General features: G+C 43.0%; 1 protein-coding gene and 1 pseudogene across 2 annotated transcripts; one reads left to right on the plus strand and one right to left on the minus strand.

The window, feature by feature from the left end:
- The first annotated feature begins 1,391 nt into the window (after positions 1–1,391).
- On the plus strand, positions 1,392–13,282 carry LOC118936434 (uncharacterized). The gene is made up of 2 exons (XM_090194556.1): positions 1,392–1,662; positions 6,899–13,282. Exons 1-2 carry the CDS (start codon positions 1,392–1,394, stop codon positions 7,618–7,620), a joined length of 993 nt encoding a protein of 330 aa, XP_090050682.1. The 3' UTR covers positions 7,621–13,282.
- A 1,417-nt stretch (positions 13,283–14,699) lies between these two features.
- LOC118938503 (uncharacterized) lies at positions 14,700–21,371 on the minus strand (annotated as a pseudogene). The gene is made up of 2 exons (XR_016485548.1): positions 20,692–21,371; positions 14,700–17,810 (listed from the first exon to the last, which is right to left on the minus strand). The product of XR_016485548.1 is annotated as an uncharacterized LOC118938503 (transcript).
- Between the last annotated feature and the right edge of the window lie 1,016 nt (positions 21,372–22,387).

Below are 22,387 nucleotides of genomic sequence, written 5' to 3' on the forward strand. Positions count from 1 at the left end.
AGGGTAGGGATGTCCCAAGAATCCCAGATAGCATTGACCATTGTGCATTTGTAACCGATGTGAAATGGCTAGCTAGTTAGCGGGGTGTGCGCTAATAGCGATGATAACGATGTTTCGTGGGAGGCAGTTGTTTATGTGTGCAGAGTCCCTGGTTCGAGCCCAGGTAGGGGCGAGGAGAGGGACGTAAGCTATACTGTTACACATTCTTCAGTCTCTTTTATGTAGCCGGTGTAAAAGAAACACAGACAAGACAAGTAGGCGCTTAGGTCATTATGGTCATTGTAGTTTAAAAAAAATAGCATCTAATTATGTGTTACTGTATGTTAGAGAAGAATGTGTTCTTTCTATTCCAGGGGACAGCAGAGGAACTTCATCGATTCCACTCCTTCATCAATACAAGCAGTGAACATCTGAAATTCACCCTCACCTTTAATGCGCATGAAACAAGTTACCAGATGGTTGGACTATACTTTTCTCATCAATCATCTTAAATACCATACTTAAAAACTGGAAATCAACCAATCCTTACCTATGATGTTAACTACAACAGAAATAACTTAAAATGTATAACTTTAAATGAAACCAATCGTTTGCACTCATGACTTGAGTGATTAAAGTAAACCAACGTTTTGGAAAGACATAATGCCATCTAACCAATCAAAGAATGTTAGCTATATGCAGTTATCTTAGACAGCCAGCTAACGTTAGCTATTTAGCCAACTAGCTATTAGCCTAAACAGCATAACCAACCAGCGCGGTTACGGTCAGCAGAGACCAACTACCGGAGACCAATTATAACCCATCTAACAGTAAGCCAAGGTGTAAAAAGTTACAAAACTCCCGAGGTCGAATTCACAGAAAACATGCTGAAAAGTAGTGATGGGGAAACAAAGCTTTCTGAAGTATTGGCTCTTTCCAGATAATAATTTAAAAATAAATAAATAGGTTCATTACTCAAGGCTTTGAGCGACACAGAATTTAGAACAGCCACATTTTGAAAGATGATGTCCCACACGGTAGCAGCGTAGCCTTCATGTCTTCTACGAAACCACGGGCCCTGATCGAGAGCATCAAGTCCATGCTGCATTGTGGGTAAACGGTGACTGGCTGACTGATTTATAAATAATAATGAGTAGTTATTTATGGCGCAAGGTGATTTATAAATTAAGTGATTTGTAAATTAGTCAGTCAGCAGCCACCTGCACTGGCGGCTGCAATGTCGAACGAGCCCAAATTCATCAATACCAATCAGGTGTTCAACGAAATGATTCTTCAGACGTCATTGATCACGTGCTGCTGATAAAGGGACTCTGCTTTGAATTATACCGCTTAGCGACTTCAGTACATGCCTCATAGCTCCAGTCTCAAACTTAACCCCGTTCCTGATGATGATGATGATGAAGAAGAGGTGGTCTGCCTGCTGGATGGAGAAAGACGCTCTCGTGGAAGAGGAGGCTGTTACAATACAAAAACAAGTAGAGGTTGAGGCTGTTATCGTGAAAGAAGAAGAGAAAGAGGTCAAAGTGAAAGAAGTGGAGGGGGAGGTGACTGTGTCATCGAAAAATGTAGAAGAGGAGGAAACTGGATATCTGGGCCCGGTTTCCCAAGCGCATCTTAAGGCGTCCGATGGTTCTAACGATGAACTGGCCCTGATTAACACTAGTAAGTACTGTCTTAAAAACAGAAGCACAAACTCTGCAGTTGTTGAACTGATGTGTGGTGTTAAAGGGGAAATTTGCAATTGCTACATCCATAGGCATATAACACATGCCTTATGAGCTTAGTTCAACTGTTTACCACATCAGAACCCCAAATAAGCTTTTTTTGCTCCAATGTTTAGAAACAATGTAAATCAACACTGTATAGCCTCAACATGGTTGAAACTATAATGTTGATATCATGGATGGTCAGTCCTTGCATCCATAGGTCTGTCTATGAATTTGAGAGTAGTTACATTTCTCCAGCCCCATCCTTCATCTTATTACCAAAATAGTGGTGTAATTACAGCTTTGTTATTGGTTGAACTGCAGATTGGTTGATTGAATGTTGTGTGTCTTTTTTAAAGGGGCCACCTAGTTTTTCAACAAACAAAATGGCTGCCTAGGGACCTGAGCTGTGTTAGAATACTCATACTAACTGTACTATTTGATGTTAATTGAGTATATAGTGTGCTTATTGGTCATAGTATGATGTAGTTAGTATGCCAAAAGTTCCTGGATGTCGTACTAAATTCACCAAAATATGAAATATACACGCAGTACTTTACGGCCCATAATGCAATTCTTTGGGAAATGGGCGTGACTTCACATCAATTTCAGATTTGAAGAAAATGGAGGAAAATATTCAGCCAAAGTCCAACGAGAGCGGATACAAATGAACTGCTTTAAAAACCTGTTGGTACTAGGGTGCAGTATTTTCATTTTTGGAAAAATAACGTTCCCAAATGAAACAGGATATCAGGACAAGATGCTAGAATATGCATATAATTGACAGCTTAGGATGGAACACACTCTAAAGTTTCCAAAACTGTAAAAAATATTGTCTGAGTATAACAGAACTGATGTTACAGGCGAAAGCCTGAGAAAAATCTAATCTGGAAGTGACTCATCTTTTGAAAGCCCTGCGTTCCGATGTGTCCCTATTGAGCTGTGAATGCCCTATCAACCAGATTACGCTTTCTACGTATTCCCCAAGGTGTCTACAGCATTGTGACATAGTTTTACGCATTTATATTGAAAAATACCCGTAGGCGGCTTCATTGCGCAAGTGGTCACCTGACGCTCCCTGAGAAATTCTCGCATAAAATACAGAGGTAGCCATTTTTCCAATCGCTTCTACTGAGAAACCAATTGTCCCGGTTGATATATTATCGAATAGATATTTGAAAAACACTGAGGATTGATTATAAACAACGTTTGCCATGTTTCTGTCGATATTATGGAGCTAATTTGGAATATTTTTCGGAGTTGTCATGACTGCAATTTCCGGTCGATTTCTCAGCCAAACGTGAAGAACAAACGGAGCTATTTCGCCTACAAAAATAATCCTTTGGGAAAAAATGAACTTTGGCTCTCTACCTGGGAGTCTCGTGAGTGAAAACATCCGAAGTTCATCAAAGGTAAACGATTTAATTTGATTTATTTTCTGATTTCCGTGACAAGGTTGCCTGCTGCTAGCAAGGCATAATGCTATGCTAGGCTATCGATAAACTTACACAAAGGCTTGTCTAGCTTTGGCTGTAAAGCATATTTTGAAAATCTGAGATGACAGGGTGATAAACGAAAGGCTAAGCTGTGTTCCAATATATTTCACTTGTGATTTTCATGAATAGGAATATTTTCTAGGAAGATTTATGTCCGTTGTGTTATGCTAATTAGTGTCAGATGATAACGGTCCCGTTCACGGGCTGTGGTGTCACTAGAGGTTAAATAATTATGACAAATGTTGAGCAATGTAATAAAGTACTTGCCAGTATAGTAACTATATTCTAACTAACTACCAAATGTTTATTAAATTGATTGGAGAGCAGAATAACTGATGGATTTAATAACACTCAACACCCGTTGAATATGGCCGGTGTCAGTAAACATCTGCAAAAAATGCTCAAATGAAATTGTTGCCAGCAGCACAGTTAGTCACCAACGCTCTGGATAACATGAAAACAGACTAACCAGCTCTGCTAGGGCAAATAAAATGGTACGAGTGAGGTTTTCTCTGATTTGTGTCTAGCAAGCTATCCAACGTTAGCCAGTTAGCTTGGGTGCTTTACTGTCATTGTGAGGTCAGAACGCTTGGATCAACCCTACTCCTCAGCCATATAGTATTAGTTTACAAACAGTGGTGTTATATGAGCTTATGTTTTGGTTTCTGGTGGGGTAATACGGCTGAAACAGTTGAGGCATTTATAAGTTATATTCGTCAAGAATCAATGGTTATATAGTAAATGGGTCTTTCTATAATTGCCAGTGTAGATTTCCTGTAGGGGTCAAATTGTTAGAGCTGTTGAGAAGTCATTAGCTGTGTTAGAATACTCATACTAACTGTACTATTTGTGATGTTAATTGAGTATATAGTATGCTTATTGATCATAGTGTGATATAGTTAGTATGCCAAAAGTTCCCGGATGTCGTACTGGTTATATAGTAAATGGGTCTTTCTATAACTGCCAGTGTAGATTTCCTGTAGGGGTCAAATTGTTAGAGCTGTTGAGAAGTCATTAGCTGTGTTAGAATACTCATACTAACCGTACTATTTGTGATGTTAATTGAGTATATAGTATGCTTATTGGTCATAGAGTGATATAGTTAGTATGCCAAAAGTTCCCGGATGTCGTACTGGTTATATAGTAAATGGGTCTTTCTATAACTGCCAGTGTAGATTTCCTGTGGGGGTCAAATTGTTAGAGCTGTTGATAAGTCATTGTATAATATTCCAGCAATTATTTTCATGCCATTACATTAAAGGTGAAATATTCTCTTTTAGCAAGGTGTTGCTTAAATAATGTTAGCTGCTAATCGCTAGTTAGCGGGCTAGCTAGCTTGCTAAATGTATTAAGAGTCAGAGCAAACATAGCTAGCTAATACTGCCTGGTACCAGTGCTGGTGTAGGCCTAGATAAGCATGTTTGTGAAGCGGTATCTTATCAGAGAGGAGTAAGCGAAGTATGAAGATGTTGGTTAGCTAGCAGGCTACATGAAGTAAGAAAACAAAATGTAATGTAACATCTAATTAGGCTCAACTGGAAACACTGACCGACACTTTGGTTCCTACCATGTCTTATTCTGAGGTTTATTGTCAGACTACACTCATCAGGTGTATTGCTGCCACCTACTGTACGGGGTTGTAAAAATAACCAAAACGCAAAAAAAATGGGATTAACAAATCATACTAATTACGTAAAATAAAAAATAAACACTTCCCAAGTTCACTCCACTACCCTGAATTTCAAAGAAAAATGGTGCTATTCAGATCCCTACACAGGTTCAGGAACCTGGGAGGGGGGAACTTCTTCATTCAGTACTCCCTGTAACATTTTGTCTGAAGTCCTGGGGATCCAGAAATCTGTTTGCCGCCTTCACAATGATGTCTAGCTTCTTAGATGTCTTATTAGTTTATTATTAATGCAATTTATCACTGCAGCAGTGAGGGCAATGGAAACGCAATTTTAGAAACTGCTAGAACACTATGGTGGTCTGCTTGAAACATGTTGGTATTACAGACTCAGACAGGGGAAGAAAATGTAAGTGAAGACCCTTGCCAGTTGGTCAGCGCATGCTTGGAGTACACGTCCTGGTAATCCGTCTGGCCCTGCGGCTTTGTGAATGTTAACCTGTTCAAGGTCTTACTCACATCGGCTGTGGAGAGCGTGATCACAAAGTTGTCCAGAACAGCTGATGCTCTCATGCATGTTTCAGTGTTACTTACCTTATTTTGCTCGACCTGTAGGCTTGTGTCACTGGGCAGCTATTGGCTGTGCTTCCCTTTGTAGTCTGATGGCAAGCCTGCCACATCCGACGAGGGTTGGAGCCGATGTTCAAGGGGTATAGCAATCTCCCCAGGGTAGCAGTAATACATTGAGATTTGTCCACGAAGATTTGTTACCCCTCCCATAGTTGGCTCATTTTTGGGATTCATTGCTGATTCCTACCTGTAGCTCACTATGAAGTGTCTATTGATACAGGTAAAGGGCCCTGTTGGAGATTGCTGGTTGGTAGCTGAGTCGAGGGAGCAAGCAGAGTTGGACACGGCCATTTTTTATCCCACACAGTCTATAAGCAATTTCTAATAAGCAATTTCATAAATGCGTGCAGCTTCTGGTTGCTCCTCATGACACAACACAGAGCAGCAAATATTCTTTACATCATCAACATAGGAATCCCCCGTTTTTATTAAATAATTGAGAAACACAAATTACTTGAGGGAACCAGAGATCAAGATAGGATAACCATAAGAAGAAGAGAACTCTTCCTCTTCCCGCTGCTGCTGGCCTTCATAAATTCTGATGTTATGCTCCTGAAGTTTCCAGTAATAGACTAAAACAGCAGTCGGCAACGTTTTCCATTTGGAGTGAACATTTATCTAACCATTTCTACTGATCTGGTGCCAGTTATGATTTTCATATTCACATTTTACTGGAACAGTTACATTTTTAATGCATCTCAAAATCATTGTCTGTGATTAATATACATTCTATATAAATGAAAATTATGTCTAAATAATGTTTACTGCCATTGACAACTATGTAAAAATAGCCTACATTAAGCCAACAAATAAAAACATCTAGAAAATATCCAGATAAAAATAAATCACATTGGCTGTGCATGGCCTGTCTACATAGAACTTTAAACAGTGTATCAATTATCACCTAGGTCTGTCCGAAACGTGATGGCAACATTGTATGAAATAGTTTGGGACAGACACAGCTGTAAGCTATTTGTGAAAGGGATAAGAAGTAATCAGGTATTGTATGACATTTCCACTGGATCAGAGCAGAGCATAACATTTTTCCATGCATAAACTCCTCCATGCTAATGCAGCAACCGCTCGTTATACCATAGACCTACCGTAGGACCCATAACTTCACCTAACAACAACATAGACCTACAGAAAGGTGCCTATATTGGAGACCAAAAGTTGTCTGGCACACTGTTTAGGATTTCAACAACTTTAAAAACGTATTTCTTGCATACAATCATCGATGTTACTACTAATGGGAAAACAAGACAAAATATAACTATTGCTGTTCACTTGACTGTCCAGACAAATGTCAAATAATTCTCATTCATTACAGACATCATTGTTTGTACGACATAATGGCTACGCTGTTGGCATCTCCTTTTTACAGTGTATTTTTGCTGTTGTGGGCCTTAAACCAACTGTCCGACTTTTTGTTCACACAGGAGAGAGACTTAACTATCGTGGATCCTCTGGGGGGCCTCAACAACCTCATGATGCTGACGAGGCAGAGGCGAGTCTCTCCACTTCAAAACACCTCAAGAAACACCAGCAGAGACCCACAGGGAAGAAATCTCATTGCTGCTCTGACTGTGGGAAAGGTTGCAAATCTTCATCAGAACTTAAAATACACCAGAGAACACACACAGGAGAGAAACCTTATAGCTGTGGTCAATGTGGGAGGAGTTTTACCACATCTAGCGGTCTGACATTACACCAGAGAACACACACAGGGGAGAAACCTTATAGCTGTGATCAATGTGGGAGGTGTTTTGTTCAATCTAGCCATCTGACTGAACACCATAGAACACACACAGGAGAGAAACCTTATAGCTGTGATCAATGTGGGAGGAGTTTTGTTAAATCTAGCCATCTGACTGAACACCACAGAACACACACAGGAGAGAAGCCTTATAGCTGTGGTCAATGTGGCAGGACTTTTACTAGATCTAATGGTCTGACAATACACCAGAGAACACACACAGGAGAGAAATCTTACAGCTGTGATCAATGTGGGAGGAGTTTTGTTCAAGCTAGCCATCTGACTCAACACCAGAGAACACACACAGGAGAGAAACCTTATAGCTGTGATCAATGTGGGAGGAGTTTTGTTCAAGCTAGCAATCTGACTCAGCACCAGAGAACACACACAGGAGAGAAACCTTAGATGTGATCAATGTGGGAGGAGTTTTACTACATCTAGCATTCTGACAGTACACCAGAGAACACACACAGGAGAGAAACCTTATAGCTGTGATCAATGTGGGAGGAGTTTTGTTCAAGCTAGCCATCTGACTCAACACCAGAGAACACACACATGAGAGAAACCTTATACTTGTGATTTATGTGGGAGGAGTTTTGTTCAAGCTAGCAATCTGACTCAACACCAGAGAACACACACAGGAGAGAAACATTTTAGCTGTGATCAATGTGACAAGAGATACTCTGATAACAGATCTCTGATCAAACATCAGAAAATACATGCATGAAGAAGTTGTTTCATGATATCACTGAAATAATGTCACAATGTAGAATGTTTTAACATTGTAGTAGGAGTATTTTAATGATGTCACAATGTAGAATGTTTTAACATTGTAGTAGGAGTATTTTAATGATGTCACAATGTAGAATGTTTTAACATTGTAGTAGGAGTATTTTAATGATGTTCTACCTTATCGTTTGCCCTGTTCAATTGATTGCAGCATGATATGGATATTAGCCTCAGGGGAAAATCCAGGCTCTGAATTGAAATATTATTTAACAAAGTGAGTAACAAAAAATAGCTGTGTTACCCTTACTGTGTTGGTGACCCACTTTAATCAAAATGCAGCACTTCAAAATGTAGCTAGCTGTTTTCTACTAGTTGAAAAAGCTGCTTGGTTAAAAAAATACATGTAATATAATAATTGTTGCAGATGAAAGCAGTATAATAAATTGGTCTATAATCAGTTTTATTAACAATCTGACATCACTCCAGTATTTCTTGACAACATTCAAATGCTAATTGTCTTTATTCCACTACTGAAGAAGCATGTCTCAAATCACCTCATATTTCAAACATTCAGCCTGACAAAATATACATGTTTTATTATTCCATTCCTCACCATTAAGTGAAGTATTGCCAATACATATTAACAAAGGGGTGTACATTTGGTTTTGATATTTCATATTTACAATTCATGTAACATTTAGTAATAATTATTATTTATGCAACCAGCTGACCATTTTTGGGTACAATTATATTGACAATGTTGCCCTGCTTTTAGAATATCAGGATTCATTCTCAATGTGCTAACCCAAATGCATGACATTGGGGACTGGGCCCGATCCAACAACTTTCCTATCGAGTGAACCCTGAAAAGAGAGCGAGAAGTAAGGTGGATAGTTACTACGGATATTGCAGGAGTTGGTTGCTGATTGTCTCAAGGGTGGGCAGTCAACCAGTTTTGCGTTTAGCCAGTGCGTTGCCATGGATCACAATTTATTTTGACTGCACATTTTTTCCGTATTGGAGACTCATTGGAGAGGTTTTTTTGTTCCAAGGGGATGAGAGTTCTGGAAGCTAAAATGCTTGTGCTTCTAGTCCTGACAATGCAGTAATAATCTAACCTAACAATTCCACAACTACTACCTTATACACACAAGTGTAAAGGGATAAAGAATATGTACATAAAGATATATGAATGAGTGATGGTACAGAACGGCATAGGCAAGATGGTATCGAGTACAGTATATACATATGAGATGAGTAATGTAGGGTATGTAAACAAAGTGGCTAGTGATACATGCATTACATAAAGATGCAGTAGATATAGAGTACAGTATATTCATATACATATGAGATGAGTAATGTAGGGTATGTAAAAATATTAAGTGGCATTGTTAACAGTGGCTAGTGATACATTTTTTACATCAATTTCCATTATTAAAGTGGCTGGAGTTGTGTCAGTATGTTGGCAGCAGCCACTCTATATTAGTGGTGGCTATTTAACAGTGATGGCCTTGAGATAGAAGCTGTTTTTCAGTCTCTCGGTCCCAGCTTTGATGAACCTGTACTGACCTCGCCTTCTGGATGATAGCGGGGTGAACAGGCAGTGGCTCTGGTGGTTGTTGTCCTTGATGATCTTTATGGCCTTCCTGAGACATCGGGTGGTGTAGGTGTCCTGGAGGGCAGGTAGTTTGCCCCCGATGATGCGTTGTGTAGACCTCACTACCCTCTGGAGAGCCTTGCGGTTGTGGGCGGAGCAGTTGCCGTACCAGGCAGTGATACAGCCCGACAGGATGCTCTCGATTGTGCATCTATATAATATGACTAAATGTGTTTCTGTGTTACAGGGGCAGTCAAGAAATGGAACAGCAAGGCCACAGAACATGACATAAGCAGATCTGTGAGAGACCACCTCAAGCCCCTGGTAGAGCCGGGGGTGGTGTTTACCACTCCACCACGCCTTCAGCAGGCTGGAAAAGTGGGATTGATCTGTTTGATCCAGTAGTTGAATCCTTTGACGGATTGTTGATTTCAAAACATTTCAGTTTCAACAAATGAACTGAGTTGGTTGAAAAGTGATACTAAACTTACATACCATGTAGTGTTTTATCATACTAAGATATGTTTTGCTAGTCTGTTGATTGCCAGTCATTGGGTTCATTTGTCTTACAATATGTTCAAATCAAATCAAGCTTTATTTATACAGCCCATTTCAGACAAGGATACAAACCAACGGGTTCACAGGAAAAAACAATGAAAATAAACAGAAATATTTAGTACACAAACAATAATAACTGAAAGACTAATGAGCATTCTTAGGAAATGCCATTGATTAAAATATTATTTGGATGCAATATCCAAACCCAAAATATTAGCTTGTTTTTTAGGAGGGGTTCTGAAAGACACTGAGGGTGTCGACTGAAAATTGACTAGTAACAACAACTGGGACCTAAAAGACACCCACCATGAGACCCACTAAACATGCCTAAGAGGAAAACAAAAGAAAAACCCACACCAAACTTAAAGACAGGAAGTAAACCAGAAAGGTGGTTAAAATAATTTATTACAATCAATACCATTCATACTATTACAAAATCATAATTCTCATTCATTCTTAATTAATTGTATTTACAAAGACATCAAACAAAAACAAACCTCAGGGGAGCATCGTCCCTCCCCGTCATACCTAACCAATACCTAACCCTTTCCCTATCTCCCCTTCCCTAAACTAGCCCCTTACCAAACTCACTCTAACACTCCCAGCCCTAAACCCCCTTTCCACCTCTCCCGTGCCGCATGCTTCCCCCACTTCCTCTCCTCCCTCTTCATCTTCCCCCTCAAATCACCTTCCACCCTTCTCACTATCCCTTCCACCCCCCAATCTCTCCCTGTCTTGACTAAATTCTGCCTGGCTTCCCACAGTCCCTTTTTAAAGAGACTCATGAGAAGCCAGAGCAGAAACCTGTCCCTATCCGTTCCCTTTGCTCTCCCTACGCCTCTCTCTAGCCTAGCCCATGTCAAAACAAAATCACTCCTAATCACACCTAGCATTACCCGTGCCCTAGCCCAGACTAGTCCGGCAAAGGCACAGTCCCAGAAGGCATGGCGCACAGTCTCCTCCCTGCCGCAAGAGGATCTTGGACAGGTGGGGGATTGCACCAAACTATACCGGTACAAGATGGCACGTACCGGCAAGCACTTATGGAGGCCCAACCAATTCAGGTCCTTGAGCCTGTTGTCCAGGCCCCGCGCCTGCACTCCCTCCCAGACCACTGACGAGATGCCCGCTACAGGCGCAGGACTCCCTGCCTGCCTGACCTCCTCGTACAGGTGCCTGTGGTCTAAACCTACTCGGGCAACTTCAACCTCGGGGTGCGCACGCAGCCACTTGGCCGCATGGCCAAAATGCCACGGCTGCCCGAGGACCCGCGTTAGACCACACCATTACGCTTCTCGCCTTATACGAGAAGAACACCCGCAGGAGGTAACCGGACGGGTGTATAACCGGACGAGCAAGCTCCGTCAACAAGAAAGAAACAAAAATGGCGTCCAGCTTGAGGGGGAAATGTGGTTCCCCCCTACCTCCCTCCCCGATGGGACAGATCATGCGTGCCCTGGCGACCCACTCGCACCTGCCACTCCACATAAACTGAAACACAAGCCTCACTAGAGGCCTCCTCAGACAAGCCGGCAATGGGTAGATGTATGCCACATACAAAAGAGACGGCAACACATCCACCTTTAGGACCAGGACTTTGCCCATAAAAGACAAATACCTAGCCTTCCACATTGCTAGCTTCCTCTGTACCACTGCGATACGCATGTTCCAGTTTGGCGTCGCTGAGCCGGAGGTCTCAAAATGAACCCCGAGAATCCTCAGGGCACCTTCACAGAGAGATAACCCCCCGGGCACATCCGTTCTACCGCGCCATCTTCCGAAAAACTTGACGGAAGACTTTGCATGGTTCAGAACCGCTCCCGACGCTCGGGTGAAATCCCCAAAGATGGCAAGGGATCTTGTCAGGCACGAGTCCTTGCACAACAGCAAGGAAGTGTCGTCGGCGTACTGCGTCATCTTAACACGCAGCCCACCGCTTCCAGGGATCAACAAGCCTTCCACCCCTGTGTCTGCCCTAATGGCAGCCCCCAGAGGCTCCATGTACAGAACGAAGAGGAGAGCCGAGAGTGGGCATCCCTGCCTGACCCCAGACGAGAGGTCAAAAACGTCACCTAAGTGACTATTTACACTAACTCGACACCCCGCTCCGACATATAAAGTACGGATCCATCCTATAAACTTCTCCCCAAATCCTAATCTACCTAACACCCTGAATAGAAAAGATCTATTCACGCGATCAAAAGCTTTCGCCTGATCTAGCGCTGCTACCATTAAAGGCAGCCCTCTATCTTCAACCCAAGCGATGGAATCCCTGATCAACTGTAGGTTCCATCTTATAGAGCGGCCCTCTACCCCGCACGTCTGATCCTCGTGGACGACGTAGGGAAGGGCTGTGCGCAACCGGTCTGCTAAAACCTTTGCAAGAATCTTGTAATCTACGCACAGCATGGTCAATGGCCACCAGTTGCCAAGGTCAGTTGCTTCCCCCTTCTTATAAAGAAGTGACAGCACACCAACAGCCATTGATCCCCCCGGGACCCCCGTCTCAAGGATGGCCTTCAAGACTTCGAGAACCACTGGTCCAAGTATACCCCAAAACTTGAGGTAAAACTCAGCCGGCAGCCCATCCATCCCAGGCACCTTCCCTTTTCCCATCCTCCTAAGAGCGCTCTCAACCTCTTCTAGTGAGATCTGGGCCTCCATCACGTCTCTAATGTCCTCTGGCAACCGCCGGGACAAGTGTTCTAAAAACACGTTTCCCTGCTCTACATCTATTTCCCTTTCCTTAAATAAACCTTGGAAATGATCAGTTGTCACCCTGACCATTTCCTCTGGTTTACTTACTATACTACCATTTTCTTCCCTAACTCCCTTCATTACCTTCCTACTCTGTCTGGCCCTAACCGAATTAAAGAACATAGCGGAACAAGTCTCATTATGTTCTAGAAAGCCACTATGCGCACGCTCCAGGAAAGCTCGAGCCTTCTGCTCCTGCAGCTCCCTGAGCTGCGCCTTTAGGGCTGCGAATCTCTCCCAGCCAATCGACCCGCCGAGGTTGCCTGCCTCGTACTCGAGTTCAATTAACCTTTGGATACGATCCACCTCCCTCCTTTCCTCCCTTTTTTTCCTTCTACAATATCCTATTATAAAAGCCCTTATCCTCCCTTTGACTAAATCCCACCACTCTAACACCCCCTCGCACATGGACCGGAGGCCGTCAAGCCTCCGAAAGAAACAAAAAAATGCATCAACGAAAGCCTGCTCCTCCAGTATATCCCGATCTAACTTCCAGTACCCCCTACCGAAGAGGCAGACTGGCGACCCCACCTGCAGGAACACCCCGTCGTGATCCGTGAAGAAAACAGGCAACAGCCACCCAGACAACTGACCCAAAGACCTGGATACAAAAATGTAGTCGAGCCTCCGCGCAACCCCCCTGGAGTTGCGCCATGTAGGACCGACCATTGCCGGAGTAGTGTGCAGGCCACCATCAACCAGACCATGGCAAGCCATTAGCCCAGAGATGGCACCTGCACTGCTATCACCGCCTAACCCTAAATCTATATTAAAGTCTCCTCCTATCACCAAGTGCCTGTTTGTAACATCTCCCTCCTGTCTGCCGCCACCTGTGGCCCATACACCCCAACTAACCTATATCTAGCTTCTCTAAACTTAACATCTGTCCCCAAAACTCTACCCTGCATTATTACAAAAGTGTTCTCTATTTTAACCTCTCTATGCCCACACAAAATCCCTACTCCTGTTGAGTGCACCCCTCCTATGCCCCCAAAAAGATTCCCCCTTATCCCACTCCCTCTTAAATCTACACACATCCCCACCATCCCTCAGGTGAGCCTCCTGTAAAAAACAGAAATCAAACCCCACACCCTCTAAATAACAAAAAAAACACCCTCCTTTTAACATTATCCCTTAACCCCCTAATATTTAGACTAAAAAAAGAAACAGAACTATTCATTTAATTATTTACAACAAATAAAAACCCCAAAACCCAAAGAAAAACCAGGAGACTCACCCGATGCTCCCCTGGTCCATCTCCACCGGCGGGGACGTCCTCTCCTCTCCTGACGCCCCCCCGTCCTTCATCCCAACCCATGATCCAGGCAGTGTGTTGGGTCCTCCCTCCCCACCCACCATCCCCCCCTCCCTGTTTGCCTCGGGGCTGCATATAGGGGACCCCATCTCCCCAAACAGGAGTTGGGATCCTTCTAGCAAACAACCCACCGACCCCTCACTGGAGTCATCCACTAAAATGCAAGGGGCTGAGGCAAACCGGGAGGACAAAATACCCCCCCCCCCTCCACACCCCCCTCCCTCTCACTTCCTGCCAAGCTCCCCCTCTTTATCCCTTTCTTCTTTGGTGAAGGAGGTAGCGGGGAGACACAACGTCCCATCCCCACTAACCCCTCCACCAAATCCCTCATTTCGACCTCGAGGAAGCCTGGCAGGCTGTCCCCCCACTCCTTCCCCCCATCTCCCCCCCCCACCCCCTCCCCTCCCACCTCCACTCCTCCCTCGTCACTGTCCCCGTTCCCTCTTCCACTCCTTCTCGTACCACTGTCCCCTTCTCCCTCTTCTCTGCTCCTCCACGTTCTTCCACCTTCTTTTTAATCTCTCCTTCTTTTTCCTTCTTTCCATCTTCTCTCCTCTTTCTTTTTGCCTCTTCCTTCTTCCCTTCTTCGTCCTTTCCCCTGTGCCATCCGTACAATCCGCATGCGTCCTCTCTTTCCTCCCCCCATCCCCCGCTCCCCCCCCAGCTGCAGACGCGTATGACCTGTGACGAGCCGGGCAATCACGCCACAGGTGTGCTCTTGAGCCACACCCGTGGCAAGCCTTGGGCTCGTCACACTCCTTGGCCTCGTGCTCTTCCGACCCACAAAAACGAAATTTCTTGGCGCTGCACGAGGCCAGGATATGGCCGTTGGCCATACAACGCCTGCAGAACGGGGGCTGACGTGCATAGTAGAGTGTTCCCCTGTCAGCCCCCAGGGAGAACATCGCCGGAGGATGGAGGTAGCCATCCACACTCTTCGGGGACTCCCTGAGTAACGCCTGGAACCCTCTCCTTCCGTTCCAGAAACCCAGGGAGTCCCTGAGGTACCTCGCTGAGGAGACATTGTCCATGTACCTCCCCAGAAAGGCCCTCACTTCTTCATCCTTCACGTGCGGATTGTACATGTTTATGGTGACCACCCTGAAGTTGTTCTTTGCCAGGCTGGTCACCGCATAATGGCACAGGGGTCCTTTTCTTTCCGCTTCCTTTGCCATCTTCAATACATCATCATGTTTCTCTTGCTTGTGAAACGTCACATCAAAACCCTTTTCATTTGGGTTGCCTTGAAGGCAGAGTACTTCCTTCACCTCTATCCTGAGGCATCCCATCAATATGGTCCTTCCAAAAGTTTCCCTGCCCCAAGGTTCCATCTCCTTTTCAGTCCATGAAAATCTTACGGTATTTGCTATACCAATCCCCGGAACCGACCAGGTTTGCTTGTTTGTATTCATTTTTTTTTTTTGAAGAAAAAAAGCTCTCTTCAGAAAGAAGCTACAACCTGAAGTGAAAACATCTTTAAACCAAAACGGTGGTGCAACTAAAGGTGTTGACTCTCCACATCTATCAAGACAACTGGAGCACTGGGCCAGACACTCTTAAATAGAACCTGGACCAGCTCAGGTGAAACACCTTCCCACTAACGAGATGGACAAGCCAGCACAGGTGTAAAACATACTGACTAACGAGGTGACACCAATCAGTGCGTCATGCTACATGCTAACGAGATAGGACCAGGCCTCAGGACAACCTGGCATGATGACTCCTTGCTGTCCCCAGTCCACCTGGCCGTGCTGCTGCTCCAGTTTCAACTGTTCTCCCTGCGGCTATGGAACCCTGACCCGTTCACCGGATGTGCTACCTATCCCAAACCTGCTGTTTTCAACTCTCTAGAGACAACAGGAACAGAAGAGATACTCTTAATGATCAGCTATGAAAAGCCAACTGACATTTACTCCTGAAGTGTTGATCTGTTGCACCCTCGACAACTACTGTGATTATTATTATTTGACCATGCTGGTCATTTATGAACATTTGAACATCTTGGCCATGTTCTGTTATAATCTCCACCCGGCACAGCCAGAAGAGGGCTGGCCACCCCTCATAGCCTGGTTCCTCTCTAGGGTTTTTCCTAGATTTTGGACTTTCTAGGGAGTTTTTACTAGCCACCGTGCTTCTACACCTGCATTGCTTGCTGTTTGGGGTTTTAGGCTGGGTTTCTGTACAGCACTTTGAGATATCAGCTGATTTAAGAAGGGCTTTATAAATAAATTTGATTTGATCCAAGTGGGCACACGTTTAGGCTTCTACATTGTGAAATCATTACAATACGCCTACTACAATGTTAAAAAATTCTACATTGTGACATTAATTCATTGAAATCATGAAACAACTACTTCATGTATGTATTTTCTAATATTTGATCAGAGATCATTTATCAGATTATCTCTGGTCACAGCTATGAGATTTCAATCCTGTGTGTTCTCTGGTGTTGAGCCAGAGAGCCAGATTGACTAAAACCTTTTCCACATTGACCACAGCTATAAGGTTTCTCTCCTGTGTGTGTTCTCTTGTGCACTGTCAGATCTCCAGATCGACAAAAACTCCTCCCACATTGACCACAGCTATAAGGTTTCTCTCCTGTGTGTGTTCTCTGGTGTAGAGTCAGATAGCCAGATGAAGCAAATCGCTTCCCACATTGACCACAGCTATAAGGTTTCTCTCCTGTGTGTGTTCTCTGGTGTAGAGTCAGAGAGCCAGATGAAGCAAATCTCTTCCCACATTGACCACAGCTATAAGATTTCTCTCCTGTGTGTGTTCTCTTGTGCACTGTCAGATCTCCAGATCGACTAAATCTCCTCCCACATTTACCACAGATATAAGGTTTCTCTCCTGTGTGTGTTCTCTGGTGTCGAGTCAGGTTGCCAGATGTAGCAAATCTCCTCACACATTGACCACAGCTATAAGGTTTCTCTCCTGTGTGTGTTCTCTGGTGTCGAGTCAGGTTGCCAGATGTAGCAAATCTCCTCCCACACTGATCACAGCTATAATGTTTCTCTCCTGTGTGTTTTCTCTGGTGTAGAGTCAGGTTGCCAGATGTAGCAAATCTCTTCCCACATTGATCACAGCTATAAGGTTTCTCTCCTGTGTGTGTTCTCTGGTGTTGAGTCAGGTGGCCAGTTGTAGAAAATCTCTTCCCACATTGATCACAGCTATAACGTTTCTTTCTTGTGTGTGTTCTCTGGTGTACTTTCAGAGAGATTAATGTTGTATAACTCCTCCAACATTGACCACAGCTATAAGATTTCTCTCCTGTATGTGTTCTCTGGTGTTGAGTCAGGTTGCCAGATGTAGCAAATCTCCTCCCACATTGATCACAGCTATAAGGTTTCTCTCCTGTGTGTGTTCTCTGGTGTTGAGTCAGGTTGCCAGATGTAGAAAATCTCTTCCCACATTGACCACAGCTATAAGATTTCTCTCCTGTGTGTGTTCTCTGATGAATTTTAATGCCTGATGTTGTGAATCTCTTCCCACAGTCAGAGCAGCAGTGAGATTTCTTCCCTGTGGGTCTCTGCGGGTGTTTATTGAGGTGTTCTGATCTGGAGAGACTCTTCTCTGTCTCCTCAGCATCATGAGGTTGTTGAGGCTCCCCAGAGGATCCACGATAGTCACGTCTCTCTCCTGTGTGAACAACAAAGTCAGACAGATGATTAAAGGCCCACAACAGTGGTAATCCAGTGTAAAAGTTGATGCCAACAGCATAGCCATGATGTTGTACAACAATTGACGTCTGTAATGAATGTTAAAATTTTTGTCTTAAAATGAGCAAGAAGTCATATTTTGTCTTGTTTTCACATTAGTAGTAACATCTAAGATTGTAGATTAGAAATAAGTTATTCATGTTGTTGAAACTCTAAGCAGTGTGGTAGAAGACTTTTGGTCTACAATACAGGCCCCTTTGTGTTTTCTAAAATTGCGGCACGAGGGCAATTTCATTGCATAAACTCCTCCATGCTAATGAGGAAACCACTAGTTATGGATGTCGTATATCTGGTGTGACAAGAGATGAAAAGAATCTGCCCACTCCATCAAGCAATGGGTACAGCAACACAAGGCATTCACGGGACCTCATGGACCACACCTGCAGAAACTGGACAACAGGGGGAAGCAGAGGAGATACCTATCATAGACTTCTCCCAGCTGACGCTTGACATGCCACCTACGCCGCCTCAAGTGGTAGAAACAACCAGCTGGTATCATTAAGTAGAATCAGCCAACAGTAACACGGAAGCAGCAGAATGGGAGTTAGTAGTGCATTACCTAGATTTAGAATAAGAAGCTTCCATTTAGACACAGGTCTAAGATGACGTAATTAGCAATCTACCATCCCAGTGTAAGCACTCAGTGTAAGCAATCTATAGTCCCCGAGTAAGCACTCAGTGTAAGCAATCTACAGTCCCCGAGTAAGCACTCAGTGTAAGCAATCTACAGTCCCCGAGTAAGCACTCAGTGTAAGCAATCTACAGTCCCCGAGTAAGCACTCAGTGTAAGCAATCTACAGTTCCCGAGTAAGCGGCCGGTGCAAGCAGCAGGGCAGTGTCAGTGTGAAAGTGTGGTTTAGCCACAGCTCCAGAAACTTGCGAACTTCCCTGTAAAAAGGTATATAAAGAGAACAGAGATCATAAGAGAGGCATGATCCTCACTGACATATGAGACAGACTTCATATGGAGAATCCTCATAGGTAAATGTACTATTGCACTATACGCTTTTTGTTAGACGAGAACCATATTTGAAACACAGGGGTCTAGACACCTCTTGATCACAGACAAAGCGGCAGTCACACAGTGAGACATCAAGTACAGATGTGATTAGCAATACAAGGAAACAGCCAAGTACCCGTTACAATATATTGAGTCCATACACAGAGTTGGAAGTGTATTAGGATATTGGAATTTGGAATCTAGCGTTAGTGCTGTGAGAATACCAATTAAAGAATATTTGGGGCAGCAGGGTAGCCGAGTGGTTAGAGCGTTGGACTAATAACCGAAAGGTTGCAAGTTCGAATCCCCGAGCTGACACGGTACAAATCTGTCGTTCTGCCCCTGAACACTGTTCCTAGGCCGTCATTGAAAATAAGAATTTGTTCTTAACTGACTTGCCTAGTAAAATAAAGGTAAAATAAAAAACTGTCATTGTGTGTCAAAATATATACCAATACTAGTTTCCAAGTGACTACTAGCTGACGAGCATAATAACCAATAGAAGAAGTTATTAGGTATTGATATATACAGAGGTAAAAGAGACTTGAAGGTAAGGAATTATAGGAAGAATCCATAACACTCTGAATATTTAAATGGGAGTATATCTATCCAAGGCCTCATACTAGACCGGAAAATAAGGGAGTGACAACATGAACGAAGGAACAAACCCAACTCACGCGAAGGGCCATTACGAAGAAATAGAAGGGTTGGTAGGGCCGCACGGCTAGGCCCTTGTTACACCGCAGTAACTAAAATCCTAAAGTCCTCTGCCCAGCCAGAAGACGGGGTAGAGGCATTTGCTGCAGGTATAAGGCAAAAGTCAGCAACTATCATTATGACATCATGGATGAATTCTAGAATATACTATATAGCCTAGAAAACTGGTTAAATTATCATTTTGACCTCATGGATGAATTCTAGAATATACTATATAGCCTAGAAACCTGGTTAAACTATCATTATGACATCATGGATGAATTCTAGAATATACTATATAGCCTAGAAAACTGGTTAAATTATCATTATGACCTCATGGATGGCCAGTCTTTGTATTCATAGTGTAGTGAATTCAGGGAGAGGCCCTGAGCTGAACTCAAACCTGGGTCCAGTGACTGTCAAGTCAACACCTTATAACTGTTACGCCAAGATGTCTGAACTTCTTGACGAGGTCGCTCGGTGTTGGGTTATGGTTTCTACAATATCGTTCTCTATGAATTTGAGAGTGGTTAGCAATGGGTCTCCTTCCCCCCATCCCTCAGCTGTTTACCAAGTCTCTAGGCAGCCATTTTGTTGTGGTTTTTAAAAAAAAACACAATCCAGCAATCTGTAGTTCAAACAATAACAAATCTGTCATTTCACCACTGTTTTGGTAATAAAATGATTATGGGGTTGGAGAAATGTAACTACAGACAGACCTATGGATGCAAGGCCTGACCATCAATGATATCAACATTATAGTTTTAACCATGTTGAGGCAGCAGGGTAGCCTAGTGGTTAGAGCGTTGGACTAGTAACCGGTTGCAAGTTCATATCCCCGAGCTGACATTTTGAGGCGATACAGTGTTTATTTACATTGTTTCTAAACATTAAAGTAAAAAAAAGCTTATTCTGGGTTCTGATGGGGTACAACAGTTGAACTAAGCTCATGAAGCATGTGTTATATTCTTCAAGAATCAATGGCTATAAATAAATTATTTAAAAGTCATAACATGAATGTAGCAATTGCAGATTTCTGCTTTAACACCAAACATCAGTTCAACAACTGCAGAGTTTGTGCCTCTGTTTTTAAGACAGTACTTACTAGTGTTAGTCAGGTTACGGTTTCTCAAAATCACATTTTGGCTAAATTCATCATTAGAACCATTGGAAGCCTTAAGATGCATTCGGAAAACCGGGCCCAGATATCCAGGTTCCTCTTCTTCCTCCTTTTTCGATGTAACAGTCATCTCTCTCTCCTCCTCTTTCACTCTATAAACTGCATCCTCCTCTCGTTTTACTGTAACATCCTCCTCCTTTTTCACTCTGAACGCGTCTTCCTCTTCTTTCACAGTAACGGCCTCTACTTCTTGTTTTACTGTGATATCCACCTCTTCTTTAGCAGAAGGAGAGTAGCTTAGTGACCGCATGGTCGCGGATGTTAGCTATGCTAATGCTAACTTAACCAGACTGCTAGCTGACTAATAACAACAACGCCGTAAATATTAAATTAAATCGGATAACTAACTAGACAAAAGAAGTGTGTTTAAAATACAGTGGCTAATAAACACGAAAGCGTCTGAAGAGCTTTACTGGTTCAGCTTTTTTGTCTAGCAAGCTACCGAGGTGGATAACTTACTGTTGCTGTTGAAAGAAGCGTTCCGTCCACTAGATTATACGTCACACCAACAGCATAACCTTAAAGTCTCAGACCGCCATCTGCTGACTGGAGTGGGTAACGCAGTTGAGTTAAATGTATATTTTATTATCAGACAAAAAGTTAAAGGGTAGGAATCAGGGACATCGCTAGAACTAAAATATATATTAGCCCCCACTAAATAAATCAATATCAGTCCGTATATTTTTTCTGTGATTTCTTTTTTTCGTCAACCGTTCCATCGGCACTAGGACCGGGGGAGGCTGCTGCTACACTAGTGACTGTTAGACTTTCTTCAGCAAAGATGGCAGACAGAAATACTAGGAGAGAGGGGTACCCCTACACAGACAAGAAATGGATCAAAGATGGCCAGCACACCAGGCTGTCATTTTGTAAAACAGTGGATGTATAGAATCTAGCTAGCTGAAAAATGTATTGCAAATTGAATGTGCAATTTTGTAAGCTTAACTTGCTGATATTTGCCATGCAGATAGATCAAATTCCTGTCTTTTGACTGCATGTATGTATTACATTTATACACTTCAACAGTGTTTACCAATCTTGGTCTTGGTGTCCACACCACACTAAGTGGCTGCAGAGTACTTTATGCTGAAAAACATGAACGGACCCACAAGGACAAACAATACATTATAGTTAAAGAAATAATTAAGTGTCTTACTATTCTCCATGGTTGGCCCCCTTGCCTATTCTTTGAAGGTGGAAGGAGCCACAGTTATAAACCTGAACCTGCTTACTGCACAACACAATCCATCAATCAAAATCAAATCAAATTTTATTTGTCACATACACATGGTTAGCAGATGTTAATGCGAGTGTAGCGAAATGCTTGTGCTTCTAGTTCCGACAATGCAGTAATAACCAACAAGTAATCTAACTAACAATTCCAAAACTACTGTCTTATACACACAAGTGTAAGGGGATAAAGAATATGTACATATATGAATGAGTGATGGTACAGAGCAGCATAGGCAAGATACAGTAGATGGTATCGAGTACAGTATATACATATGAGATGAGTATGTAAACAAAGTGGCATAGTTAAAGTGGCTAGTGATACATGTATTACATAAAGATGCAGTATATGATATAGAGTACAGTATATACATATACATATGAGATAAAT

Source organism: Oncorhynchus mykiss, chromosome 13 (assembly GCF_057628025.1).
Source record: "Oncorhynchus mykiss isolate SJ-2025 chromosome 13, ASM5762802v1, whole genome shotgun sequence".
Classification (NCBI taxonomy): Eukaryota; Metazoa; Chordata; class Actinopteri; order Salmoniformes; family Salmonidae; genus Oncorhynchus; species Oncorhynchus mykiss.

Excerpts from the sequence above, each read along its gene's own strand:
- LOC118936434 (XM_090194556.1), top strand. The coding sequence starts at position 1,392 with ATGATGATGAAGAAGAGGTGGTCTGCCTGCTGGATGGAGAAAGACGCT. Across the intron at positions 1,663-6,898 it reads ACTGGCCCTGATTAACACTA|GAGAGAGACTTAACTATCGT; the intron begins GTAAGTACTGTC and ends TTGTTCACACAG.